This window comes from Phacochoerus africanus, chromosome 1 (genome assembly GCF_016906955.1).
Source record: "Phacochoerus africanus isolate WHEZ1 chromosome 1, ROS_Pafr_v1, whole genome shotgun sequence".
Taxonomy (NCBI): Eukaryota; Metazoa; Chordata; class Mammalia; order Artiodactyla; family Suidae; genus Phacochoerus; species Phacochoerus africanus.
Genome location: NC_062544.1, coordinates 108,390,855 through 108,416,018, shown reverse-complemented (window position 1 = coordinate 108,416,018; position 25,164 = coordinate 108,390,855). Strand labels below are relative to the sequence as shown.

The following is a 25,164-nucleotide window of genomic DNA, read 5'->3' as shown; positions in this document are numbered from 1 at the left end:
AAATATGACACAAATGAACCTATTTATGAAATAGAATCAGATTCACAGACATAGAAAACAACCTTGTGATTGCCAAGGGGGAGGGGGCTAAGGGAAGGATGCAGTGAGAGGTTGGGGTTAGCAGATGTGAGCTATTATACATGGAGGGGATAAGCAACAAGGTCCTACTGTATAGCACAGGGAGCTATATTCAATATTCTATGATAAATCATAATGGAAAATAATATTAAAAAGAATATATATGTATGTATAACTGAATTCCTTTGCTGAATAGCAGAAATTAGGACATTGTAAATCAACTATACTTCAATTAAAAAAAAAAGAAAAAGAACAAGAAAATGTGGTCTATATAAAAAGAATGAAATAATACCATCTGAAGCAACATGGATAGACCTAGAGATTATCATACTAAGTGAAGTAAATCAAAGACAAATGCCATATGCTATCACTTATATGTGAAATCTAAAATATGACACAAATGAACTTACCTACAAATCAGAAGCAAACAGACATTTGTAGAAAACAAATGTATGGTTACCAAAGGAGAAAGGGGTGGGGGAAGAATAAATTAGGAGTTTGATATTAATAGACACAAATTATTTTACATAAAATAAACAGCAAGGTCTTACTGTATAGCACAGGGAACCATATTTAATATCCTATAATAACCCATAATGGAAAAGAATATGTGTGTGTATATGTATGTGTTTGAATCACTTTGCTGTATACCAGAAACTAATACAATATTATAAATCAACAAGACTTAATTAAAAAAAAAAGCAACATTCTTTTCCACAATCCCAGCTACACGCACATGTACCTAAGTATTGTATCTATTTACAATACTTCATGTATTGTGCCCTTTTAAGGCCTTAAATATGCACTTGATACTTGTGTCTAAATGTAGAACTCTGAGCAGGAGGTTGGTCTACCATCTAGACATGAAGACAAATTTACTTTTAATTCTCAGCCATAGCTAAATACTGATGGCAAATGTTAAACTTCATAGTGGGAATACAAAAACACCCCCCAAATTTTCAATAATAAAATGATTTCTAACATACTTTAGCAAGTCTTTCTTTGATCATTTCTTCTTGTTCATTCTTCAGCAGCTGACTGTCCGAATGATTCTGTTCACTGCATAGGTTAGAAAGGGAGGACAGGAAAACACTGTCAAGTATATTCAAGCATTAATTTCATATCTATTGTATGTAGCAGTGCCAAGGCGTGCAAAGAAAAGCTAATTCTATGGCGATTACGTCAAATTAGCACAGTTGATAAACATGACCAATACATGAGAATGAAATAAAGCACTTTGTTTGAAAGTAAAGTATTAACTTGGTCAAGAGCAGTCCATCTGAAGATCATATGTGAGCAAAATAGGGCTGAGAGAAAGGGCAGTCCAGTTGCTTGGCATGAATGTGATTAGTTGGCGGGTGGGTGGGGCTCCCTGGGCTGGCCTAGCCCATAGAACTTCTGCTATCACCCTGACCCCCTTGCTTTGGACTTGATGGTCCAGCTGGCAATTTTCTGATGACAGTCTGGCTTCCCATGCACACCTGAAGGAAACTGTCTGAGCACCAGACATAAATCTCTCCATGAAAAAGAAATGTTCCTCCATATAAGAAAATTACAGAGTTCCCGTCATGGTGCAGTGGCTAACGAATCTGACTAGGAACCATGAGGTTGCAGGTTCGATCCCTGGCCTTGCTCAGTGGATTAAGGATCCAGCATGGCCGTGAGCTGTGGTGTTGGTTGCAGACGCGGCTCGGATCCCGTGTTGCTATGGCTCTGGTGTAGGCTGGCGGCTATAGCTCCGATTAGACCCCTAGCCTGGGAACCTCCATATGCCGTGGGTGCGGCCCTAGAAAAGGCAAAAAGACAGAAAAAAAAAGTTACATGATAGATTATACATCAGTAGCATGAGAATCTGATTAATGTAAGATCACCTCTGTGAGCTGGACCAGATAGGGATAGTAAATTGAGTTTCTGTGGACAGCCCCTGGATTGGAGACACTCCCTAGAAAACCTGCCTGAATGACATAGGCTTCTCTAGGAATCTCTCTCACTGCTGAGTAAAAGATAATTTCTTGAAGGAAAACAGAAGGTACATGAATTTCTTCCACTTAATCAATCCGACAGCCTAGATAAAAATGATAATTAGGAAAACACCTAAAATCATTATTGCAGATATGTTTTCTGTTCTCTAATCTAGAGGCTGGGTTTTCTGTCAAGGGCCAGATAGCAAAATTCTAGGCTTTGGGTGCCCTCTGGTCCCTACCACAGCTATACAACTGGGGCGTTGCAATGCAAAGGCAACCATGTCAGTATTTTTGTTTGTTTCTTAGGGCCAAACCTGCGGCATATGGAAGTTCCCAGTCTAGGGTTTGAATCAGAGCTGCAGGTGCCAGCTTACACCACAGCTATAGCAACCTGGGATCAAAACTCGTCTTGGACCTATACTGCACTCACAGCAACACTGGAACCTTAACCCACTGAGGGAGGCCAGGGATTGAACTGGTGTCCTTATGGATACTAGTTCAGGTTCGTAAATTGCTGAGCCACAATGGGAACTCCAGCCATGGCATTTAGGGCCGCACCCGAGGCATATGCAAGTTCCCAGGCTAGGGGTTGAAAATGGAACTACAGCTGCTGGCCTACGCCACAGCCACGCCAGATCCAGCTTCATGTGCAACCTACACCACAACTCATGGCAACGCCAGATGCTTAACCCACTGAGTGAGGCCAGGGATCGAACCCGCAACCTCATGGTTCCTAGCCCGGTTCATTTCTACTGCGCATGATGGGAACTCCTTTCTTTTCTTTCTTTCTTTCTTTCTTTCTTTGCTTTTTAGGGCCATCCCAGTGGCATATGGAGGTTCCCAGGCTAGGGGTAGAATCAGAGCTGTAGCTGCTGACCTACACCACAGCCACAGCAACATCAGATCCAAGCCTCATCTGCGACCTACACTACAGCTTACAGCAACACCAGATCCTTAACCCACTGAGAGCGGCCAGGGATCAAACCTGAGTTTTCATGGATACTAGGCAGATTCATTTCCGCTGAGCCACGACAGGAAATCCCCAGGGGCTATAATTTTCTAATCTTTCATGAAGACGGTTCTCTGTGGCTCCTCATATAAGGAACATAAGGCTATGAAACTATGTTTAATCACGGTTTTATAAATGATTTGGAAATATTCTTTGTTCCATGTTCAAACTAACTCTTGATAAAAGAGTCTACCAGGTACAATGCTTTAATTTTTTTTTTTTTAAATTTTCCCACTGTACAGCAAGGGGGTCAGGTTATCCTTACATGTATACATTACAATTACATTTTTTCCCCCACCCTTTCTTCTGTTGCAACATGAGTATCTAGACAAAGTTCTCAATGCTATTCAGCAGGATCTCCTTGTAAATCTATTCTAAGTTGTGTCTGAGAAGCCCAAGCTCCCGATCCCTCCCACTCCCTCCCCCTCCCATCAGGCAGCCACAAGTCTCTTCTCCAAGTCCATGATTTTCTTTTCTGAGGAGATGTTCATTTGTGCTGGATATTAGATTCCAGTTATAAGTGATATCATATGGTATTTGTCTTTGTCTTTCTGGCTCATTTCACTCAGTATGAGATTCTCTAGCTCCATCCATATTGCTGCAAATGGCATTATGTCATTCTTTTTTATGGCTGAGTAGTATTCCATACAATGCTTTAATTTAATGTGACTGGACATGGGGGTGGAGCATATGGAAACTAGGTGAGCAGACTGTGGACTACCTGCATCAGAATCACCCAGAAGGAGAAATGAAATCCCTACAAGAGATCTTAATAAAACAAGCATCTCCTATGCTCACTAAAACTTGAAGAGAACCATTTAGGAATAGGGTGTCAGCACAGCCATTATTACTGTCCTCAATTATCTGCTTAGATGTGGAAGGTGCCTCTCAGGGCTGCTTCTGGACAGGAATGGGGAGCTGCGGGAGTGGGAAAGGGGCTGCCAAGGACTTTCTGACCACAGTGGGAACAGGAGGAACCCTTAATCTGGGAAGCTGAATTCAGCAAGGGTTCCTCTCCCAAATAAAGACCTCCTTTGACCTGCTCAACTTGCCGCATAATCTTACAGGCCACCCTCATCTCCATCCCTCACTATGGGGTGGGATCACTTACAATTCTACCTTGTCTACTTAATAGCTACCAGTTACTGAGTGACTCCCCTCTCCCAAACTGTAACCAGCAATTTACACAGATTATCTTTGGTCTTTAAAGCACCTTGCAAGAGAGTAAACATCTTCCTCACTTTATTACTAAGGAAACTGAGGCACCAAGAGGTTTAAAAATATGTCCAAATCATACCACTTTCAAGTGTCAGAGACAGGACATAGCCTAGGTGTGGCTGTCCCATAGCTGTGCCATTAGCAGATACAACTAGAAAACTGCCTGTGCCAAGGCCAAAACAGCCCCCCAAACACCCACCAGCGCAAGGGAACACACCCCTGTAAGACTCCTCCCAGGAGCTTTTCCTCAACCAGGAGCCATGAAGCAAAACCGAGAAAATCCTCCCTTGATCTGCAGGCAGAACCTTGAGCCTTGTCTTGTTGACATCTTTGCTCCCCATCCCCACCCTTTTATCAAATAGAAGTCACCAGTTTGATTTAAGCATTTCACATGTTTGAAATTCATTTCAATAGCTCGACAGCAATACAAAGGTGAACAGAGTGGGCAAGATCGGGACTGCCTCACTCCCCCTCTCTGGAAAGCCACCCCCTCATCAGACCTGATTGAGACACAACCAATGGAGCAGCTCCTGCAGCAGAGGGAACCATCTCACACGAGGTGAACCCAATTCTGACCTCATTCACTCAACCATACAGGCCAAGATTTAGCCTACAGGGTTCTGGTGGCTCTTTCTCACCTGCTGTCCTTTTGTCTTTTAATATCATCCAGCTGACCTTGCAGGAGCCAGTTTTTCTCTCTTAACTGCTCAGCTTCCAGGCGTAAGTTTTCCATTTCATACAACTGCTCCTAATAACAGCAAATCAGGTGTTTTCAGAAAACACATTATAGTGAGCATCATTTTGCTCCCCAGGCCATGATGAGGCAGGTATTCCTCTTTTAAGGAATTCCTCCCTCCCTGCACAGAACACTGCACTGGGTGTCACTGGATAAACAGATTATGAGAAGCTCTCAGAGGTTCAGAATGTGATTAATTTTCACATCCCCACTATTTCAAACATAGTCTCTTATCAATATCACATAATTCATTAAAATTCCTTTATGAGGAGTTCCTGTCGTGGTGCAGTGGTTAACGAATCCGACTAGGAACCATGAGGTTGCGGGTTCGGTCCCTGCCCTTGCTCAGTGGGTTGACGATCCGGAGTTGCCGTGAGCTGTGGTGTAGGTTGCAGACGCGTCTCGGATCCCGCGTTGCTGTGGCCCTGGCGTAGGCCAGTGGCTACAGCTCCGATTGGACCCCTAGCCTGGGAACCTCCATATGCCGCAGGAGTGGCCCAAAGAAATAGCAATAAGACAAAAAGACAAAAAAAAAAATCTTTTATGAGAAAAGATAAGTCTCTACTTTGGCAAGTGTTGTTATTTAAGATTCTTCCTTTTTTTCTTTTTCTTTTTTTGTCTTTTTGCTATTTCTTGGGCCGCTCCCTTGGCATATGGAGGTTCCCAGGCTAGGGGTCCAATCGGAGCTGTAGCCACCGGCCTACGCCAGGGCCACAGCAACGCGGGATCTGAGCCACGTCTGCGACCTACACCACAGCTCACGGCAACACCGGATTGTTAACCCACTGAGCAAGGGCAGGGACCGAACCCGCAACCTCATGGTTCCTAGTTGGATTCGTTAACCACTGCGCCACGATGGGAACTCCAGATTCTTCCTTTTTTTTGACCACACCCACGGCATATGGAAGTTCCTGGGCCAGGGACTGAAATTGAACCACAACTGTGACCTACGCCAAAGCTGTGGTAATACCGGATCCTTAACCCACTGCACCACAGCAGGAACACCTATTTAATTCTATTTAATAGATTCTAATTTTTAAAACACTGATGTGCCACAGCCCATCCCTCAAAATACTAATTCAATTCCAACTTGAAAATCATGAGCATAACCATCCATAAGAAACAAATATGCCTGCAAGAAGTATTCTTTTTGATTTACTCCTACTTATCTATTGTTTGATTTCTTTTAACCTGACCCAGTTTCTTCTAAGAACCAACAGCATGTCAATCTGAGTAAGCACCACATTCCTGAGGTAGCAGCATACTGAGAGTCACCTTAAATAAAAAGGCCAGAAACAATCCCCTCCATGAGAAACAAAGGTTAAGAGTGATACCTTCTTCCTATATTTTGTGTCATTTTGTTACACTAATCCAATTTTGTTCCCAAGCAAAAACTCAGTGCTGAGCCTTGAGCTCACAGGCTAAATGCTCAATGTCTATGGAGTACTGCATCCTTCCTACCCACATCCCCCATACCTATGCTACACCTACCCAGGCAGCCCACCCCTAATGCCACCCTAAACACACTCTCCCTACACACAAACACCGTACCCCCAAGTACTGGGTGGCAAACACCAGAAAGAAGTTTAAAGAAACAGTAAACAAGAGAAAAGCAAATCTAATATATATCATTAAGAAAAAGTCCAATAGGAGTTCCATTGTGAGTCAGCGGAAACGAATCTGACCAGTATCCATGACCCAGGTTTGATCCCTGGCCTTGTTTAGTGGGTTAGGGATCCAGCGTTTCTGCGAGCTGTGGTGTATATCACAGACGAGGCTTGGATCTGATGTTGCTGTTGGCTGTGGTATAGGCCAGCGATTACAGCTCTAATTCAACCCCTAGCCTGGGAACCTCTATATGCTACTGGGGGTGGGTACAGCCCTAAAAAGACAAAAGACAACAATAACAACAACAAAAAAAGGAAGGAAAAAGAGGGAAAAAAGAAAAAGTCCAATAACAGAAAAATGGGTAAAGGATATAGTTCATAAAAACAAAAACCCAGGAGTTCCCGTTGTGGCTTAGTGGTTAGCGAACCCCACTAGCAACCATGAGAACGTGGGTTTGATCCTTGGCCTGACTCAGTGGGTTAAAGATCTGGCGTTGCCATGAGCTGTGGTGTGGGTTGCAGACACAGCTTGGATCCCGTGTTGCTGTGGCTCTGGCGCAAGTTGGTAGCTACAGTTCTGATAGGACCCCTAGCCTGGGAACGTCCAAATGCCGTGGGTGAGGCCCTAAAAGACAAAAAGACCAAGAACAAACAAAAAACTCCCCAAAAGATGTTCAATCTGACTTCTAATAAGAAAAAGGCGAATTTAAAACTACAATGAGACAACATCCTTCAGCTTTTAAATTGGAAAAGATCTAAAAGCACTGCGATGAGAGTAGCTGGAGCAGCCTCTATGATATGACACCATTGCAGGAAAAACAAATGGGGCAGGGAGACAACACTTACATGTCTGGTTACAGAGGCAGCGAAAAGCTCTCAGAAGGTAAATAATAAACTGGCTACACCGGGAGCCTCTAGGAACAGCAAAGTGGGCAGCTTGGAGTGAGGAAAACTCTTCTCTATCTACCCTTGAGCTCTGTGTCTTTTGAATTTTGGATCCTCAGTAACTATGAAAGGAACTGCTTATTTTGAAACATTAAATTTATTGAAAAAAAATTACCAGTTACCTTTATTCTGAGGATTTCAGCATTTTTGACTTCTCTGTCTTCATTTAGCTTTGTTACAAGGTGCTGCAAAGAAATCTTGGAGGCTCTCCCGTCCTCTATCTCCTGTTCTTTAGATTCCAGGAGTTTTGCCAAATGTGTTTGATAATGTGGTGGTGTTTTAGGGCTCTAAAATAAAAACAAATTTCATTATAATTTCTGATGAAATGATGGTATAAAGATTTCATTTAAAATGTATATGCCAAGTATGCAGAAGATACACAGGCTATGTAGCTTGTAATTCTAATTTGTTCCAAGTAAAACAAATAAAACATTGGCACCTTTTTATCAAAAAAGCGTAAAAGGCATTGGTGAAAATTTTTTTTCCATAAAAAGATAAAGCTATGGTTTTAGTAATTTCCAACTTTTATCACTCACAAAATTGTTTATTCCACCTGAAATGCACTCTTTTTTATAAAAAGTACCTGGGGATACTTGGCAGCAGAATCCATCACATGTTCCAGTTGCCTCATTTTGAAATTATATTCATTCTTCTTCTGCTCTACTTCCTCTTTCTTTTGGTTTAGCTAGAAAAATTAAACAGATATAAGGTTACAAGTTAGAAAATAATATGGGGGCGAATGGTCCAATTGGACCATTTTCCCAAGGTATGTGGAAATGGACTTTTTTTTTTCAGGACGTGATTAATAATTTGAAATTTCTCTCAGAAATTTATTTACATTTTAAAAACACCCTTCTTTTAAAGCTTCACAAATAATCAAAGGGCTATTTGAGAAAACTTACGAAATATAAAAATCAGCCAGAACGAAGATAAATGTCAGCCATAACCTTACCACAGGGATAAGAACTTGCCGGCACATGTCAAGAGTCAAGAGTCAAGGGTTCAGCAAGGCTGAACCCACAGGTGTCACCAGGTTGTTAAGAGACCACAGCCTATGGCCCCAGTAGCCATTGCCCAGCTAGCTCTCCTTTCTGAATGCAGAGAATTAGCTGAAGCAGGGACCTCGAGAACTCGACAACTATGTGGTCCTCCTGCTCCCCACCCAGCACATCTCACCTCGTGCTGTAGCTCCTGGATGAGGGCATCCTTCCTGGTCAGCTCCTCCTGGGCGGACTGCAGAAGTCCCGAGTGCTTTTTTGAGGCCTCGGTGAGCATGTTCAGCTGTTCAGTGGCGTGAGCCAGGTCCTCACAAAGCATATCCCTCTGTTAGGGGACAATCCCCACAGAAGAAGACTCTTAATTGTGGTACTCCGATATGGATCTGCAAATCATTACTAGGCATGATTTTTTAAAGGTTAAGAAAGTTCTAGGAGAGAACTATTTTTTTTCTGCTTGTATGCTAATCCATTCCAAGACAAACCAGGCAGTTAGTATTTAAGTGAATAGCTCTAAAGATAAATATTACAATAAATTCATATAAGTATTCCAGCTGAGGTTTAACCATCCTCTGCTCCCCTCACCCCTCACTCTCAGGTAATTTCACAAAGCTGATCTCTCCTTCCTTGGGAGAACTCCAGGCAGGGTCTCTAGCTTACCTGTCATCTCACCAATAGACTCTAGTCCTTTATATACTGGAAGGTAAGTAATTCTCAAGATGAGGACCCCTCACCTAACTGGCGTAGAGCTAGGCAGCTGTGATACAGTGTCACAGGCGATCAATGTTTCAGAGGAGTAGCTTAATGGGAAGTGGCAGGGAGAATTATAAGTCCTAGAGATTGCATATACAATGCCTATGTACCCAGCATGTGTCATCTCTACCAAATAAGAGCAGAGATTTCATTCTGCTCCCCCTAACTTTCTAGGGGAGTCTGTATATATGCACCCACACATATATAATAAAGTATATCATATATATGTTAAACATATATATACAACATTGATACAACATGTATATATTGTTATTGTACACATTATGTTTGATATAAACATTTCCCCACATAATTACTCTATCGTTTTTACTGAATGAGCTCTAATTTATCTTATAAAAGTACCATATTTTACCTCATAGTTAAATACTTTGGTTGATTTTAATTTTTCACTACTACATGCATTTTTTCTCATATCTAGAGTATTACTATTGGCTAAATTTCCAAAAGTGCAAACTTGAAGCATATGCAAAAAATTTAAGGCTATGTGCTGTTACCAGACTGCCTCCCCAAACGTAAACTTCCTTAGAAGTTTGAGTAAATTCCTTCTCTGCACATCTTCGAGTCTTAATATTCACTAGCTGTAAGATTCAAAAACCAGCTCTTATTTCAATTTGCTTTTCTTTGACTTCACGGCCATTTCTGGGTCACCACATTCCTTCTCTGGTAAACTACCCATATACCTTCTTTTTTTTTTTTTTTTTAAAAGGGTATGGCATATGGAAGTTCCCAGGCTAGGGGTCAAATTGGAACTGCAGCTGCCAGCCTACACCACAGTCACAGCAATTCAGGATCCGAGCCATGTCCGCAGCACCACAGCTTGAGGCAACACAGGATTCTTAATGGGTGGGGCCAGGGATTGAACCCGCATCCTCAAGGACACTAGTCAGGTTTGTTACCAGTGAGCCATGACAGGAACTCCTTATACACCTTATGTCCATTTTCCACCAGAGTAACTGTGTCCGTTGAGTCTTCTGACTCTTAAACTATATATGAATAATCCCTTTGTCATCAGTTATAAATATTTTCCTCCACTCTATGGTTAGTCTTATTTTTAATACTGTATAATTTTCCTTATAGTTTCTAATCTTAAGATTTTTTTTCAAAGAGCCATTCAATCCCAAGATTAAATATGTATGGGTATTTTTAGGAGAAAAAATTTTTCCTTTCTTTTTATTATATCTTATATGATGGTGCTAGTCAAACCTACTTGGTAGTCATTTCACAATATGTGAAAGTCAAACCCTCATGCTATATGCCTTAAACCTGTAATCATGAGAAAATTTTTGAAAAAAAATGTGTATTTTCTAATACTTCCATGATTTCATCATTTACACAGAACTCTAACTCATGTAGGACTTGTTTTGGTTAGACTCTAACCATATCTTCAAATTTTCAGACAATTTTCCCAACACCTTTACTGAATCAATCTATCCTTTCCTCACTGTTGTGAAATACTCCTCTTACTATTACACTCAGTTCCTTCCCCATCACTGTGGTCTGTGTGTGAATGTTCAAAATTGCTAAAACAGGAGTTCCCATTGTGGCTCAGTATAAACGAAAAGTTTTATGTTCTTAATAGTTGTTACATATTCTACCCTAAAGTTTTGATACTCTTTGTTTTTTCTTTGAATGAGATTTTTTTAATCTACCAAATTTAAAAATGGTTATTGTGTATATATAGTGAATATTTTTTAACAGTTTATAACTGATTACCAAATTCATTCTAATATATATTCTTCCAATACCTCAGAGTTCCCAGGTAGACACTCGTTACCTTCTACAAATAACAGTCATTTTCTCTCAGTTTTTAGAATATTTGTATCTCACTTACTGTTCCCATTTTATTACACTGGCTGAGGACTCACACTGTTGAAACACAATGATGTATAAACAATTTGAATGACAATTCACATATCATAGCCATAAATCTAGATTTTAGCTAATAAAGACGAGGTATCTAGAAAAAAGAATGTTAATGGGTTGTTTGTAGGGTCAATTCCGCTTAAATTTAAAATACTTCAATAACAAAATCACCATTTTTTTAAGAAGAGAAAGAAAGAGACCAAGAAACTAAGGAATAGCTTTAAGTAAATTGCTATGAGCTTTCATCATTCAGCTACTCCTACCCTCATAGCTAGATTTCCATTTTTACTCTGATAACAGAAAGGCAGAACTAAATATTTAGTCCACATTTTATACTTTGCATAAAGCCTTACAGTGTGGCTCTTGTGCAATAATTTTTCATCTTACCTCCTAAAAATATTCCCAGCTAATACATCCTGAGCATTTACAAGGTGCCAGGTGGCATTCTAAACACTTTCCATGTGCTACCTCATTTCATCAATGTCTTATCTGACAGACAGTATTGTTATTTCTACTTTATTTATTTATTTATTTTTGGCCATACCCTTGGCATGCCAAGGTCAGGGATCAAACCTACACAGAGCTGTAACCAGAGCCACAGCAGTGTCAATGCTGGGGTCTTAACCTGCTAAGCCACCAGGGAACTCCCATCTCTATAGTTTTGAAATGTAACAAATGAGGCAGAGAGAAATGTAACTTTCACAAGGTCACAGAGCCAGATTTCAGACTCCTAAGCAATCCAAGTCCACAGTCTATGCTCTCAGCAACTTGTTATTCTACTCTATTCTTTTTTTTTTTTTTTTTTTTTTTGCTATTTAGGGCCGCTCCTGCAGCATATGGAGGTTCTCAGGCTAGGGGTCAAATTGGAGCCACAGCTGCCGGCCTATACCACAGCCACAGCAACACAGGATCTGACTGCAACTTACACCACAGCTCACGGCAACACCAGATCCTTAACCCACTGAGCAAAGCCAGGGATCCAACCTGCAACGTCATGGTTCCTAGTCAGATTCGTTTCTGCTGCGCCATGATGGGAACTCCTATTATCCTATTCTTAGCCTTTGATTTTAGTTGTCTATTTTAATCTTACACTATAGTCAGCAACTTCAAATCCTTTCTAGGATACAGGAGGATATAAATACAAATTACTAGGTATATCCATCTTGGATACTTATCCCTACAGGTTCTTAAAGTTCAAAACTAAAATGTGTAAAATCTATTTCATTCCATTTCCCCAAGCCTCTATTTTCTCCATCTTAAGAGGGACAGCGAACTATCTTCAGTCACTCAGGCTAGAAATCTTGGTGCCCACTCTGACTGCTTTCTCCCATCGGTATGTATCCAACTGGATATCAGCGATTGTCAAGTGTAGCTCTGAAACACATCTCAACTCTATCTCACTGAGGATTCCTCCCAGCACTTCTTGGTTCGGATCTTGTCACCTTCTGCCTGGGCTAAGAGTCTAGGCAGGTCCCAGTTTCTTAAAAGATGCAGCTGATGCTCCTCAAGATCCTTTACTACATAGACTCATCTGTCTTCACCTCGGCTCTCACATGTCAAGCCAGTCACACCCAACTGTTCTTGCTGGGGATGCTCCAAAAACATTTACAGCTGCCATGGTTCCCTGCCTAGCAAAATCTTCTACAAATACAGTATCTTCCAGGAAGCTCTTCAGAATTCTCCAGGCATAACTGCCCCCCGCTTCCATGCTCCCAAGTCACTTATTGCATCATTTATTACATGGTTAATACATCTACCTCTTAAGCAACCTCTGTTTTATCGGCATGATTCGAGGTAAGTAACAGTGTTTCGATGAATCTCCCATTCCCAAGTGCCACAAAGGTACAGGTTAAATGGCAAGTGGGTTCAATAAACATTTGTTGAATTTGTTTCATGTGTAGCAAAGTTTAGCAAGAAAACCATTTCTAAAGCAAGAGCAGAGCCATGTACACAATGGGTTACCATCTTGTAAAAAAAAGAAAACTCAAGGAACAGGGGATTGGCCAAAAATATCTCTAGAGGCATACACAAGAGGGACCATGTATAGCTTTATGTTTTAAATTTTGAACCACATGACCATACTGCTTAATGTTTTAAAAGATACATTTATATCAACCACAAAATAATTAAAACCTACTTTAGCCAAAACACCAGAAACAATTCAGGTTAACCTGTTAACCAGCACTTTCTTCCCTTTCTTTGCTCCCTGCTGCTTCTACTACATCCAAGTAAATGCATTTCCACTCTGCTTCCCTTTCGGAGCAGGGTGAGTTACAGGAACTTAGCATGGTGTTAGCACACATGAATGAAAATAAACAACTCAACAAAATATAACAATCTTAGTATTATCTATCAATTGCCTAACTACCTTAGGGAAATGGCTCTAATTATTATTATTATTTTTTTTTAATTTTGTTGTTGTTGCTATTTCTTGGGCCGCTCCCGAGGCATATGGAGGTTCCCAGGCTAGGGGTTGAATCGGAGCTGTAGCCACCGGCCTACGCCAGAGCCACAGCAACGCGGAATCCGAGCCGCGTCTGCAACCTACACCACAGCTCACAGCAACGCCGGATCGTTAACCCACTGAGCGAGGGCAGGGACCGAACCCGCAACCTCATGGTTCCTAGTCGGATTCGTTAACCACTGCGCCACGACGGGAAATCCTCTAATTATGACTTATTCCTCTAAAAATGTCCTCTATTCTAGTAACATGTTCTGACAGATAATAAAGCAAGAACAGTCATGATGTGTTATCTACCTCAATGTCCTCAGAGAGTATCCTTAGTCTAAGTGTTTCTTTCAGATCCAGAATGTCCACTTCCTGTTTCTTTATCAATGCTTTGCTCTCTTCTTTATCAACCAAAGCGGAGTTGTATTTGCACTGCAGAAAAGAAAATTATGATACAGGAGCTGTCTGCTTTATTGGCAGTTTGTATTTAGATTAAAATAACTGAAGAATGAGTCTGAGTTCCAAGATGATGACCAGATTAACACAAATTAATTCAATAACTATTTGTTGAATGAAGGTGTGGTTAAGGCAAGAATGCCCCCCCCCCCCCCAAATAATGTGGAATGGCCAAAAAACAATGTGGAAAAGTCCCACAGGTATTAGTGAAAAAACATCTGGTTTTGTCATCTCTATCAGGAGACCTGCCTTCAGAAATGACTGTGGAGTGCAGCAAGCTCCCTTTGGAGCGGAGGAGTAAAGGGCATTAACCAACACCTTCACCTTGACCCAAGGGGTTAGAGGAAGCATCACCCTTTAACTTCAAAAAATGTACGAAAAATAAGTAGTTACTTTAGGGAAAAAGTGCAATAATGAAAAAATTTTACTTTAAGGAAAAAGTCCAATAATTATAAAACAAATTCTCTTTCCAAATCACTGATGTCTCTGAACTTAACTAAAATGTACATTTTTTTGTTCCTTAAAGCAACTGAAGAATACCACAGAGGGAATAACAGTCTGTTTCTAATCAGTTGGTTCAGCAATTCCCAAATGAGCAGAGAGCACTGTTCCAGGTGAGTGAGATCTAAAAAAATGCATTAGCTGATTGTGCCTCCCTCAGACGTACACAGCACATCAGTCTTTATTAAAGGCTCTGTGGGTTCTGCAGATATGGAACCTGTGAGTTTGCACTAGCACATAAAACCAAACCGGGGTGATCACAAAAGCTCTGTTTTGTGGAGCATACACAACACTCATGAGTCTGTGAAGTGCTCAAATTTATTATCTTGCTGGTGACAGAACTTACAGTGATGTCGTTCAGTTCTTGCTTCAGGGTGTCTACAGTTTCTGTTTTCTCACAGACTGAGGTTCTTAGCTCCTGGATCTGGCTCATGAGGTCAGCCACAACTTCCTAACAAGGACAGAAACAGTATCTTCATATCCCATCATAGGAAGGAAATCAGTTTTTAATGATAAATCACTTATCTTTCCAAAGGATAATAGGAAAAGTCAGTTTTATTGTAATAAAACATCATATGTCACATTATTAATATTATCAATTTATATTTCATGAATTTCTACTATTTTAGTTAATCATCTACTTTGGTTTTATAATGAATAAAAGCTAGACATGAGGAATTTATGCCTAATTTTATACTCAGACATGCATATTATGTTTATTATTATAGTTAAAACCAACACCAGGGATTTAGGAATGTGTGCTGTGGCACCCAAAGCCAATGAGAAAAGGTTGTAATAACAGCATTCTAGTTAAAAGGAGCAGGATGTGTTTCAAAAAACACAGCCATCAAGAGTGATGGAAGAGTTTGCACTTGAAGTTATGTGGCAAATTAACTTAAAAGATTTTATTCTCTAGCAACCTTGGAAGACAAGCGAAGCCTAAGTGAATACAGAAATGCTAGCCCCAGCCACCCTAGAAGAGATTGGGATGTGAAGGCAGCATTTATCAAGAAAATGCAGAAGGATATAGCCTCAATCTACACCTACCTTGTCAGCATCTCTAGACTTTTCCAAAGAACTGATTACTTTTTCGGTGGCACACAAACTCTCCTCTAGTTTCTGTACTTTTGCCATCTATGGGGAAAATTAGTATTTTTAGAAAGAGAATTAAATCACAAAGTTAACCACATACATATTTTTAAAAAAGGAATTGAAATCTGTTTTTCATATTAAACAGTGTATACCAAGGAGTAACACTTGAAAATAAAAACTTTGGTTAAAAAACAATGATTTTGGAGTTCCCTGGTGGCTCAGTGGGTTAAGGATCTGGTGTTATCACTGCTGTGGTTTGGGTTTGATCCCTGGTTCTGGAAGTTCCCTATGCTGCACGTGTAGCCAAAAAAAAAGAGTGAGTGAGCGAGCAAGAGAGAGAGAGAGAGAGAGAGACAATGATTTTGTGAATTCTATTAGCAGATCATAGCTATTTGGGAGTTAGAAAAATAAGACATGAAAATAATACAACTAACCAAAAATTATACCTTTTTATTACCAATTCTCAACATCTGAAAGCTGAAACAGGTTTTATAACAAACCTCTTTAGACATCAGGAATAAAAAGTTACAAACCTCAAAAATTTCAGAGTTAGAATACAGGGCGTTTACCTGCTGCTCACACTTAGCCGTCTCTTTCTGTTTCTCCTGACGTACAGCTTCAAGAACTTCTAAGATTTCTCTGCAAAAGAAGAATTATCTTTTACTAAAGATTCATTCAATGGAAATAGGAACTGAGTCCATTTGTATAGAAGAGATTCAATACAATGCAAATTAGGCATGTACTTGATGTCAGGCATTGTATTCCAGTGGCAGTCAGAAATTTGAACTCATTTCTTTAACAGGTATTTAATGAGAACCCATTTTTGTGCCAGAACAGTTTACTTTTCTCCAGAGTCCGTAGGACTCCCTAATATATAGTATCTATGTATTACCTATCTCTCCATGTTACAATGTAAACCTCATAAGGACAGGGACATTTTCTTCACCCTCTTACCTCTAAACGTTCTGGCATTTATCAGAACAGTGCCTGGCTGTTGGCTCTCACTAAGGCTTTGAATGAATGGCTAACTGTTTCCCAACTGGATGTAGTCACCACTGTATACCAGGGCCTAGAAGGGAATCTGTCTCATAGTATTTCTACCAGTATCTGCTGAATAAACTAATGCAAATTCTCCTAATTAGAGTAATAATCATCCTATTGCCCAAAGCCAAGAGACTGAGAGAGATCACCAAGGAAAAGAACTTGGAGAGAGGGAAGAAATACAATGGCATTCATAGCAAAGGACCAGAAGAACAAAAGAGCAGCTAGAAAAAGAACAGCAGAGACAGAAATAAATCAGTCCCCACTTTACAATAATAAGGTGATTTATTTACAGAACATCTCGAGTCCTGACCACCACCAACTGCTATTCATTTAAGAAGTACAATAGCTAGTTATTAAATGTTTTGAAAAATTAAGTTTCTCTACACAGCCATTTATACAAAAGAATCTGATATTCATTTTGGAAGTCTTTTAGAAAAATAACTTCATAGGCTATTAGCAATTAAAAAAAAAATACCCACAAAGATAAAGGATATGGTAATAAAGGACATTCTAGTCAACTAATGGAAAAGATAAATAGCACTCACTTAGAACTGTTTTCTTTATCTTCTTCAAATTGTAATAATAATTTGTTATTGCGTTCTTTTTCTGCCTCAAAAAGCTCCATCAAATTCTAAAAGACAACGTTATGTTAGATTTTAACGTGTAGTCAACAAACACACGGAGTACCTTCTACGTGGCAGGCACGATGAGCCGGTGCAGAAGTTAGGAAGAGGTCAACCAAACATCCAGAACAAATTCATCAGTAACCAATACCCCTTCTTAACTTACATTCAGATCAGATTTCAGAGTTTCATTTTCTTTTTTGCAGTTTTGGAGGCTTTTTGAAAGGTGGTCAATTTCAAACTTCATTACTTCTTGTAAGTTGTCATAGGAATCCTGTAGGCAGGCTTTGCTCTCAAGAAGCTTTTCATTTTCTAATCTTCATCAGGAAAACATTTTTACAAATGTAAATATAAACAATAAGTGTAGTTCTGCTAGTCAGATTTATCTGCAGCTTACTTGATCCTATCTACAGACCATTCCCAACTTACAGAAGTCTTGGCTGATGTAAAGCACCTCATGGACTTGTGTGAAATGGTCATGATGCACAAACATGAGCGTGATGGGGATGGTGGGCATGCCAGCCTGCAGCCATCTACTTCTTCATTCTGTTTCCCGTGGTTTCAACTGGACATGCTTAACTGGTTTGGCAATTTTGGGTGATGAGACTCATTTAGGGGGTTCCAGACCTAGCTCTCATGTAAGCTAAAGACTGGCCACTGATTAAATTTGTTGACAGTACAATTCCATTCACTTAGCACATATTCTCCCAACTCTAGGAAGGTTTTTCAAGATGGCAAATGTGGCTTCAATCTAAGTAAGAGAATAAACTCCTTCAGGATAGAACTCTCTCTTAAATCACGTGATTATTATTTACTACTTTTTAGCTTTTCACTCTTTTATTCTGCTTCCCAACATACTGTGACATGCCCAACATCCAGAGTTCATCCGAGAACTAGTAAATAATGAACATGACCTCTGCACCATACAAAACAGATGTCCCAGCTTGTACACAGATCTATTAGACCTAGATCTATGTGGCTTCACTAACTCCAAGCAGAGCAGAAGCAGCAAATTATAAAGTGGGATAAATCAATAGCTAAAGATAGACATATAGACAATAGATGGTAGCGAGGGGGAACATATGTATTCTGTATAAAAACTGTATACAGAAGCCAGGTAAAATAATTCAAGAAACACACGGCTGTGTTGTACTGTTTCATTTTAAGAGCCATGATGGAGCTGAAGGAGCCCAGTAGTGATATACTCAATATACATCACACTGAGTGCAAAAAAAAAAAACCCCACACGAAATTAGTTTACAACAGAGCCAAGATTAGATTCAGTGATTCAGATTTTAAAAGCAAATGCCAGATGAAAAACAAATGCCAGGGTTTAAGAAATAACAAGTGTGCACCTATGATAAATGGCCAGTGATTGGCAGCTTTGGTGCTGGAATGTGGAGGCTGTGATGACTTAGCACACACCCGTGTCTAAAGGATGGAGGATGGCTGCCATGCAAGAATGATGATCCAGTGCCACCAACTTGTTGGATTTTTAAGAGGATGCTTAAATATGGTTATAAAAAAAAGCTCTCACTTTTTAAAATGTTATGCTAAATTAAAACAAACAAACAAAGACACTGGGCAGGCCCAACAAAAACATGTCTATTTCCTCTGGTTTTTTTTTTTTAAGAAATTCCTGGGCCAGGGTCAAACCAATGCCACAGCAGTGACTCCAGCTGCAGCAGTGACAACACCAGGTCTTCAACCTGCTGAGCCACAGAGGAATTTCTCTCTCTTTTTTAAGGCTGCCCCAAAGGCATATGGAAGTTCCCAGGACAGGGGACAAATCATAACTACAGTTGCCAACCTATGCCACAAGCACAGCAACACCAGATCTGAGCCAAATCTGTGACCTACACCACGGCTCATAGCAACACTGGATCCTTAACCCACTGAGCGGTGTCAGGGATTGAGCCCACATCCTCATGGATTCTAGTAGGTTTCGTTACCACTGAACCACAACGGGAACTCTCCTCTTTCTCTATTTTTAATTCCTTATTGTATATTCAGAAAACATTCAAACACAACAGATTTTAACCTCTTCACTATGAAAATTAAATTCAAGGTTGTGTATTAGCTTTTATAGAGTGAGCAATCAGTCACGCTTATCCTATTCACAGGATCACTATCACGATGTCCATTGTTAAATTACTGCCATAGACTTTGAAAATAGCATCAAAACCACAAGACGGATTTAAGCTATATTTTACAAAAGGTTGAAATTAGTAAGAAAAAAAAGTTAAAAACAAACAATTTACATCTTAGATTACTTTCTTTCAAAATGACCAGCACTTAACCAGCCAGCCTCTGCAGTTACTGTGGACAACAGTGACAACAACTGATCTGGTCTACCTTGTACTGTCTCTTCCATTAAGAGCACACCTTTCCCTCTGGACCAGACACCTCACCTATGCCACACCAATGCCACCACAAACTCTTGGTAAGTGACTGGTCCAAAAGTAAGCAGATGATTCAGCAAGGACAATTCCATATTTTCTCTGGGATTGATATATAGTGACTGGGAGAAAAGATTTCTTCGCAGGGGTTGTTATGCCGGGAGACAGAAGATGGAGTTGTCTGAGGCAATCTCTTCCCTATCACATAGAGGAAAGCCCTCAAAGGTAGAAGAGAATAAGAGCAACACACAAAGGGAAGCAGAGCAGGGCGGAAGGGAGTGAGGAGGGGAAGAGAGAGAGAGAGATGGAAGGGAGAGAGGAGGAGGAGAGGGAGAGAGAACGCACACTGACAATATTATTTGAGACTCAATCTAGTTTGTCCCTGACACTAAAATCACCTCTGGAGCTTCCCAATATTATGAGCCAATAAATTACCTTTTTTTTTAACTTGTATGAATTGGGTTTATAGCACTTGCACTTTAAGTAGTTCTGGGTCACAGGCCAGTCAGGCAACCAGAAACCATAAAAGAACTCTACCTGACATTATCTAGTTGAAGCTGCACATGCATGTGTCTTTCAGAAAGGGTGCTCAGTTCTTTCTCCTGACTCTCTCTGAATGAACTATACTCCAGTTTCACCGAAGAGAGCTCCTTGTCTGCAGAATGAAGAACCACTCGAAGGTCATGTACCTCACTTTTTAAAACTAAAACACAAACAGAGAAATAACAATAAATCTTAACAGGCTTTTCTTTATGTCTATTTTTTATAAAATAGGCAAATGAATTTGATAGGTACCCTTCACACAATCAGCAAAAACAAGTTGAAGAGACTATCTGAAGAATAAAGATATTGAACAACTAAGTGGGAGATATCTAAGAGCTCTGAGATTTCTATTTTCTTCCTCTCCTTTGCTCACGTTTGGTTTTGTTTGTCTTTTTAAGGCTGCACCTGTGGCTAGGGGTCGAATGAATCAGAGCTACAGTCACTGACCTACACCACAGCCACAGCAATGTCAAATCTGAGCCGAGTCTGCAACTTGCACTGCAGCTCACAGCAACACTGGATACTTTAACTCACTGAGCGGGGCCAGGGATGGAACCCACATCCTCATGGATATTAGTCAGGTTTGTTACCACCAAACCACAATGGGAACTCTCTGGTTTTTATTATATTTCTACCAAAAAAGAAGAATTAACACCTGTCCTAGACTTTTAGGTCATTTTTCTACTTTCTCCTGCAGAGTGTGCATCAAAACTCTTAATATAAGAAAAAAAGTCAAGAGATGTAACATATTTTAACAGACATAATCTTGTTGAAAACCCTTTGGAGATATACCAGAACTTTCCAACATAGGTTAAAACTCTGATCTTCTAAGGAAACTCCAACTGGAATTAAAACTAGGTAACTTTAGATCAGAGAAAAGTAAATGACTGTCTTTTTTGTCTTAGCTTTATTACAAACTATTGCAAAAACTTTGATGAAAGGAGAAATAAACAAAAAAATTGGGAATGAAAATGATATTCCCACACCTATGAATATATACAAATGCATAATTTATGATTTTGTCACTGTTAAAACATTTATCTTATGAATTCAAGACACTTAATTTTCAAAGCAGTATTAAAACTTTAAGCAAATATTTGTATCACTTGTTAAGAGAGGAGTCCTAAGGAGTTCCCATAGTGGCACAGCAGAAACAAATCCAACTAGGAACCATGAGGTTGCGGGTTCGATCCCTGGCCTTGCTCAGTGGGTCAAGGATCCGGCATTGCCATGAGCTGTGGTGTAGGTCGCAGACACAGCTGGATCTGGCATTTCTGTGGCTGTGGTGTAGGCTGGCAGCTATAGCTCTGATTTGACCCTTAGCCTGGGAACCTCCACACACCGCGGGTTTGTCCCTAAAAAGAAAAAAGAAAAAAAAAAAAAAAGAGAGAGAGAAAGAGAGAGCGTAGTCCTAGAGTAAATCACCCTTTATTACTTACTGCTGCTCTTTATTACTTATTACTCTACACTTACTGCTGCCACACAAACTTGCCTTGTCTAATCTAAAACAAAGAAATAACCAACACCAAAAACACCAACAACACTTATCCCTTTGAATAAAAACATACTGAGTTATAGCATTCAGATTACAAGTTCCCAGTGTTCAGACTCACAGTCATTCTTGGTCTGAGTGTCCTGAAGCTGCTTTTCCAGGACACTCAACTGAAAGAGATGCTCCTGATGCTGTTTAGTCCAGTCAGTTCTTTCTGACGAGAAAAGCTTTGGGAAAGAGATACATTTACTGGAAAAGGCATGGCAAATACTGGCATGCTAAGACACTCCAAATCATCACCTTGCTTCTGTTTTTTAAATCTACTTTTAAGGTTTGACCAGAGAAAAATTGGCCAACCTCATGAACTATGTGAAGACAATGAAAAAAGGAAAGGATTATTACAAGCACCTGGACCATCCATCTTGCTTTCTTCCAAACAAACAGCAAGGGATCCATCTACACCAGTGACTACATCGGGGCCAGAGTTTAGACTAGGGATGTTTATCTCATTATCAGAGAAGTAGGTCAAGTAACAATGTAGAGAATACAACCCAAATAAGCTAAGGCTTCATAAAGTCATTTCCTTCCTGTAATGCTCACACTTTGAGGGTCTTTTTCATATATTTTCTGAGGCCACGCTCCCACTCTCACCTCCTGCATCTGAGTAGAATGATGTTCCAGTTTGTCAATGTGCTGTTGAAGCTTCAGGTTTTTATGCTCTTCTTCATCCAACTTGGCTTGAAGGGCACTCATTTGTTCCTACAACACAACAACTTCAGGGGTCAAAAACTCTTTTAATGGACATGTCAAACATTCCACCATTTCTTTTGCATTAAAAAAACAAAAAATAAAATGCAAAACCTCATATGGACAAAGGTAGCAAAGGCTAGTATGGAGCCAGAAAACAATTTCAAAAGACTAATGATTTCCCGTGTTTAAAATTATACCTATGGCCCGTCAAAGTAGATGATTTGAAACACAAAGGAAAGAAGTGATTAAAATTAAAATCATAGCTTAAATCACAGCACCATCTTGAGATTTCTAAGAAGCTTTTTCAGGGCTATACAGAGTGATTTGATCAGAAAGGGCTCTATGCCTCTGAAAGGACAAAATTTTAGAATTTTGGGTGATTTGGCTCCCTTTAAGTTTTACTAGACAGAAGAAATTTTTTTTAAAAAAATAAATCACTGATTTCTGAGATATGAACTTTACATGTTATTTCAAATACACCAAACGCTGTCTAGAATTACATCTATTGTAAGCTTCTTTCAACTTATTAATCTTCCTTAACAGATACAGCACGGTGCCATATAAATCAGTTATGGAACTTAAAGTTAGTGGCAAACTGATCTTTTTACACATGAGAGAACCAAGGCCCAATGAGAGTGGAAAGTGACTTGCTAAACACTGCAAAGTAGATTAAAAGAACAAGAGCGAGCTGATTTCTAAGCCAGGGAACTTTACACGCCCATCCTTAAAAAATCCAATTCTAATACTAAATAGGTTTGAACACTGCAAATTATGAGTTAAAATGATAAAGAAAATCTGTTTTAGTGAATGTCGAGTTCTTTCTAAAACCAAATATTACCTGCACCATTCTAAGCTCTTCAGAAATGGCCTCAAAAGCTTGTTCATTCATCTCAGGTGGCATTGGCTCATTTAAGATGTCATTATCAAAGGTGCTAGAATTCTGAGCATGGACAGAGCCAAAGCTCTCTGGTTCAGGGCTAAATTTTAGTACTGGTCGAGACCAGAGATGATAAGCCTTGGTTGGTGTCGTTATAATCTGCAGTAAAAAACAATTAGGAAAACAATATCAGTACACATGAAAAAAATAGCATTTCTAGTAATTTTGTGATCAGAGAGGATAAAAACCTAATTCTGTTCATCATAATGAAAGACATTATGTTCACATGTCTTGATCCCACAGCCCCTGAAACAGTTTAAGAAATTTTCAGGAGTTCCCGTCATGGCTCAGCGGAAACGAATCCAACTAGGAACCATGAGGTTGCGGGTTCGATCTTCTGGCCTCGCTCAGTGTGTTAGGGATCCGGCTGCCGTGAGCTGTGGTATAGACTGCAGACACATCTCAGATCTGGCATTGCTGTGGCTCTGGCGTAGGCTGGAGGCTACAGCTCCAATTGGACCCCTAGCCTGGGAACCTCCGTATGTCGAGGGGGTGGCCCTAAAAAGACAAAAAAAAAAAAAAAATTTTCAGGAGTTCCCATCATGGCCTAGCAGTAACAAACCCGACTAGTATCCATGAGGATGCAGGTTCAATCCCTGGCCCTGCTCAGTGGGTTAACAATACAGGGTTGCCATGAGCTGTGGTGTAGGTCTCAGAAGCAGTTTGGAACCTGAGTTGCTGTGATTGTGGCATAGGCTGGCAGCTACAGCTCCGATTTGACCCCTAGTCTGGGACTCTCCATATGCTACAGGTACGGCCCTAAAAAAGCAAAAAAACACACAAAAAAACAAGGTGTAGGAGTTCTCTTGTGGCGTAGCAGGTTGAGGATCCAGTGTTGTCACTGCAGCAGCTCAGGTTGCTGCTGTGGCATGGGTTTGATCTTTCACCTGGGAAATTTCACATGCTTTGGCAATAGCCAAAAAATAAAAAATTTAAGAAATTTAAATAAATTAAAATTTAAGGAGTTCCCGTTATGGCGCAGTGGTTAACGAATCCGACTAGGACCCATGAGGTTGCGGGTTCGGTCCCTGCCCTTGCTCAGTGGGTTAACATTCCGGTGTTGCCGTGAGCTGTGGTGTAGGTTGCAGACGCGGCTCGGATCCTGCGTTGCTGTGGCTCTGGCATAGGTTGGTGGCTACAGCTCCAATTAGACCCCTAGCCTGGGAACCTCCATATGCCATGGAAGCAGCCCAAGAAACAGCAAAAAAAAAAAAAAAAAATTAAAATTTAAAAACAAGGTGTAGAGTGTAGTGTATCATATGCTATTGTTTGTGTAAAATAAAAATATAAAGAAACAAAACAAAAATCAGAAAATCTTGGTGACACTGATTGCCTCCGAAAAAGGTCTTGGTTGGGTAGAAAGACAGCAGAGAGACTTGTCACTGTATACTCCTTGTACCTTAATTCCTGTCTTATGATGACCTGTCTTATAATGTATATAATTACTTTGAAAAGGAGTATCTTATCGACACAAAAAGCATCACTGATAAAGATAACCACTAGAGATAAATATCTATTTATTTTAAAGTTTAAGATGTATAGGGAGTTCCCTGGTGGTATAGTGGTTATGATTCAGCCCTTTCACCACTGCAGCCCAGGTTCAACCCCTGGTCTGTGAACTGAGATACCACATCAATCTGCTGCACACTGTGGTAAAAAATAAATAAATAAAAATAAAGATGTATAAGG

At 40.1% G+C, this 25,164-nt stretch overlaps 1 protein-coding gene across 1 annotated transcript in view; it reads right to left on the bottom strand.

The window, feature by feature from the left end:
* The window catches only part of KIF15 (kinesin family member 15), a 73,931-nt gene that overhangs the window by 8,111 nt on the left and 40,656 nt on the right, over positions 1–25,164 (bottom strand). The window contains exons 17-31 of the mRNA XM_047771704.1: positions 23,377–23,574; positions 22,440–22,547; positions 21,910–22,015; positions 20,291–20,456; positions 17,521–17,671; positions 17,277–17,362; positions 16,257–16,326; positions 15,643–15,729; positions 14,942–15,046; positions 13,948–14,070; positions 8,734–8,880; positions 8,141–8,242; positions 7,680–7,844; positions 4,908–5,017; positions 1,065–1,137 (exon numbers count right to left, since the gene is read on the bottom strand). Of these exons, the coding sequence (XP_047627660.1) occupies positions 1,065–1,137; positions 4,908–5,017; positions 7,680–7,844; positions 8,141–8,242; positions 8,734–8,880; positions 13,948–14,070; positions 14,942–15,046; positions 15,643–15,729; positions 16,257–16,326; positions 17,277–17,362; positions 17,521–17,671; positions 20,291–20,456; positions 21,910–22,015; positions 22,440–22,547; positions 23,377–23,574 (1,797 nt within the window). The remainder of the gene's footprint in view (positions 1–1,064; positions 1,138–4,907; positions 5,018–7,679; positions 7,845–8,140; positions 8,243–8,733; positions 8,881–13,947; positions 14,071–14,941; positions 15,047–15,642; positions 15,730–16,256; positions 16,327–17,276; positions 17,363–17,520; positions 17,672–20,290; positions 20,457–21,909; positions 22,016–22,439; positions 22,548–23,376; positions 23,575–25,164) is intronic.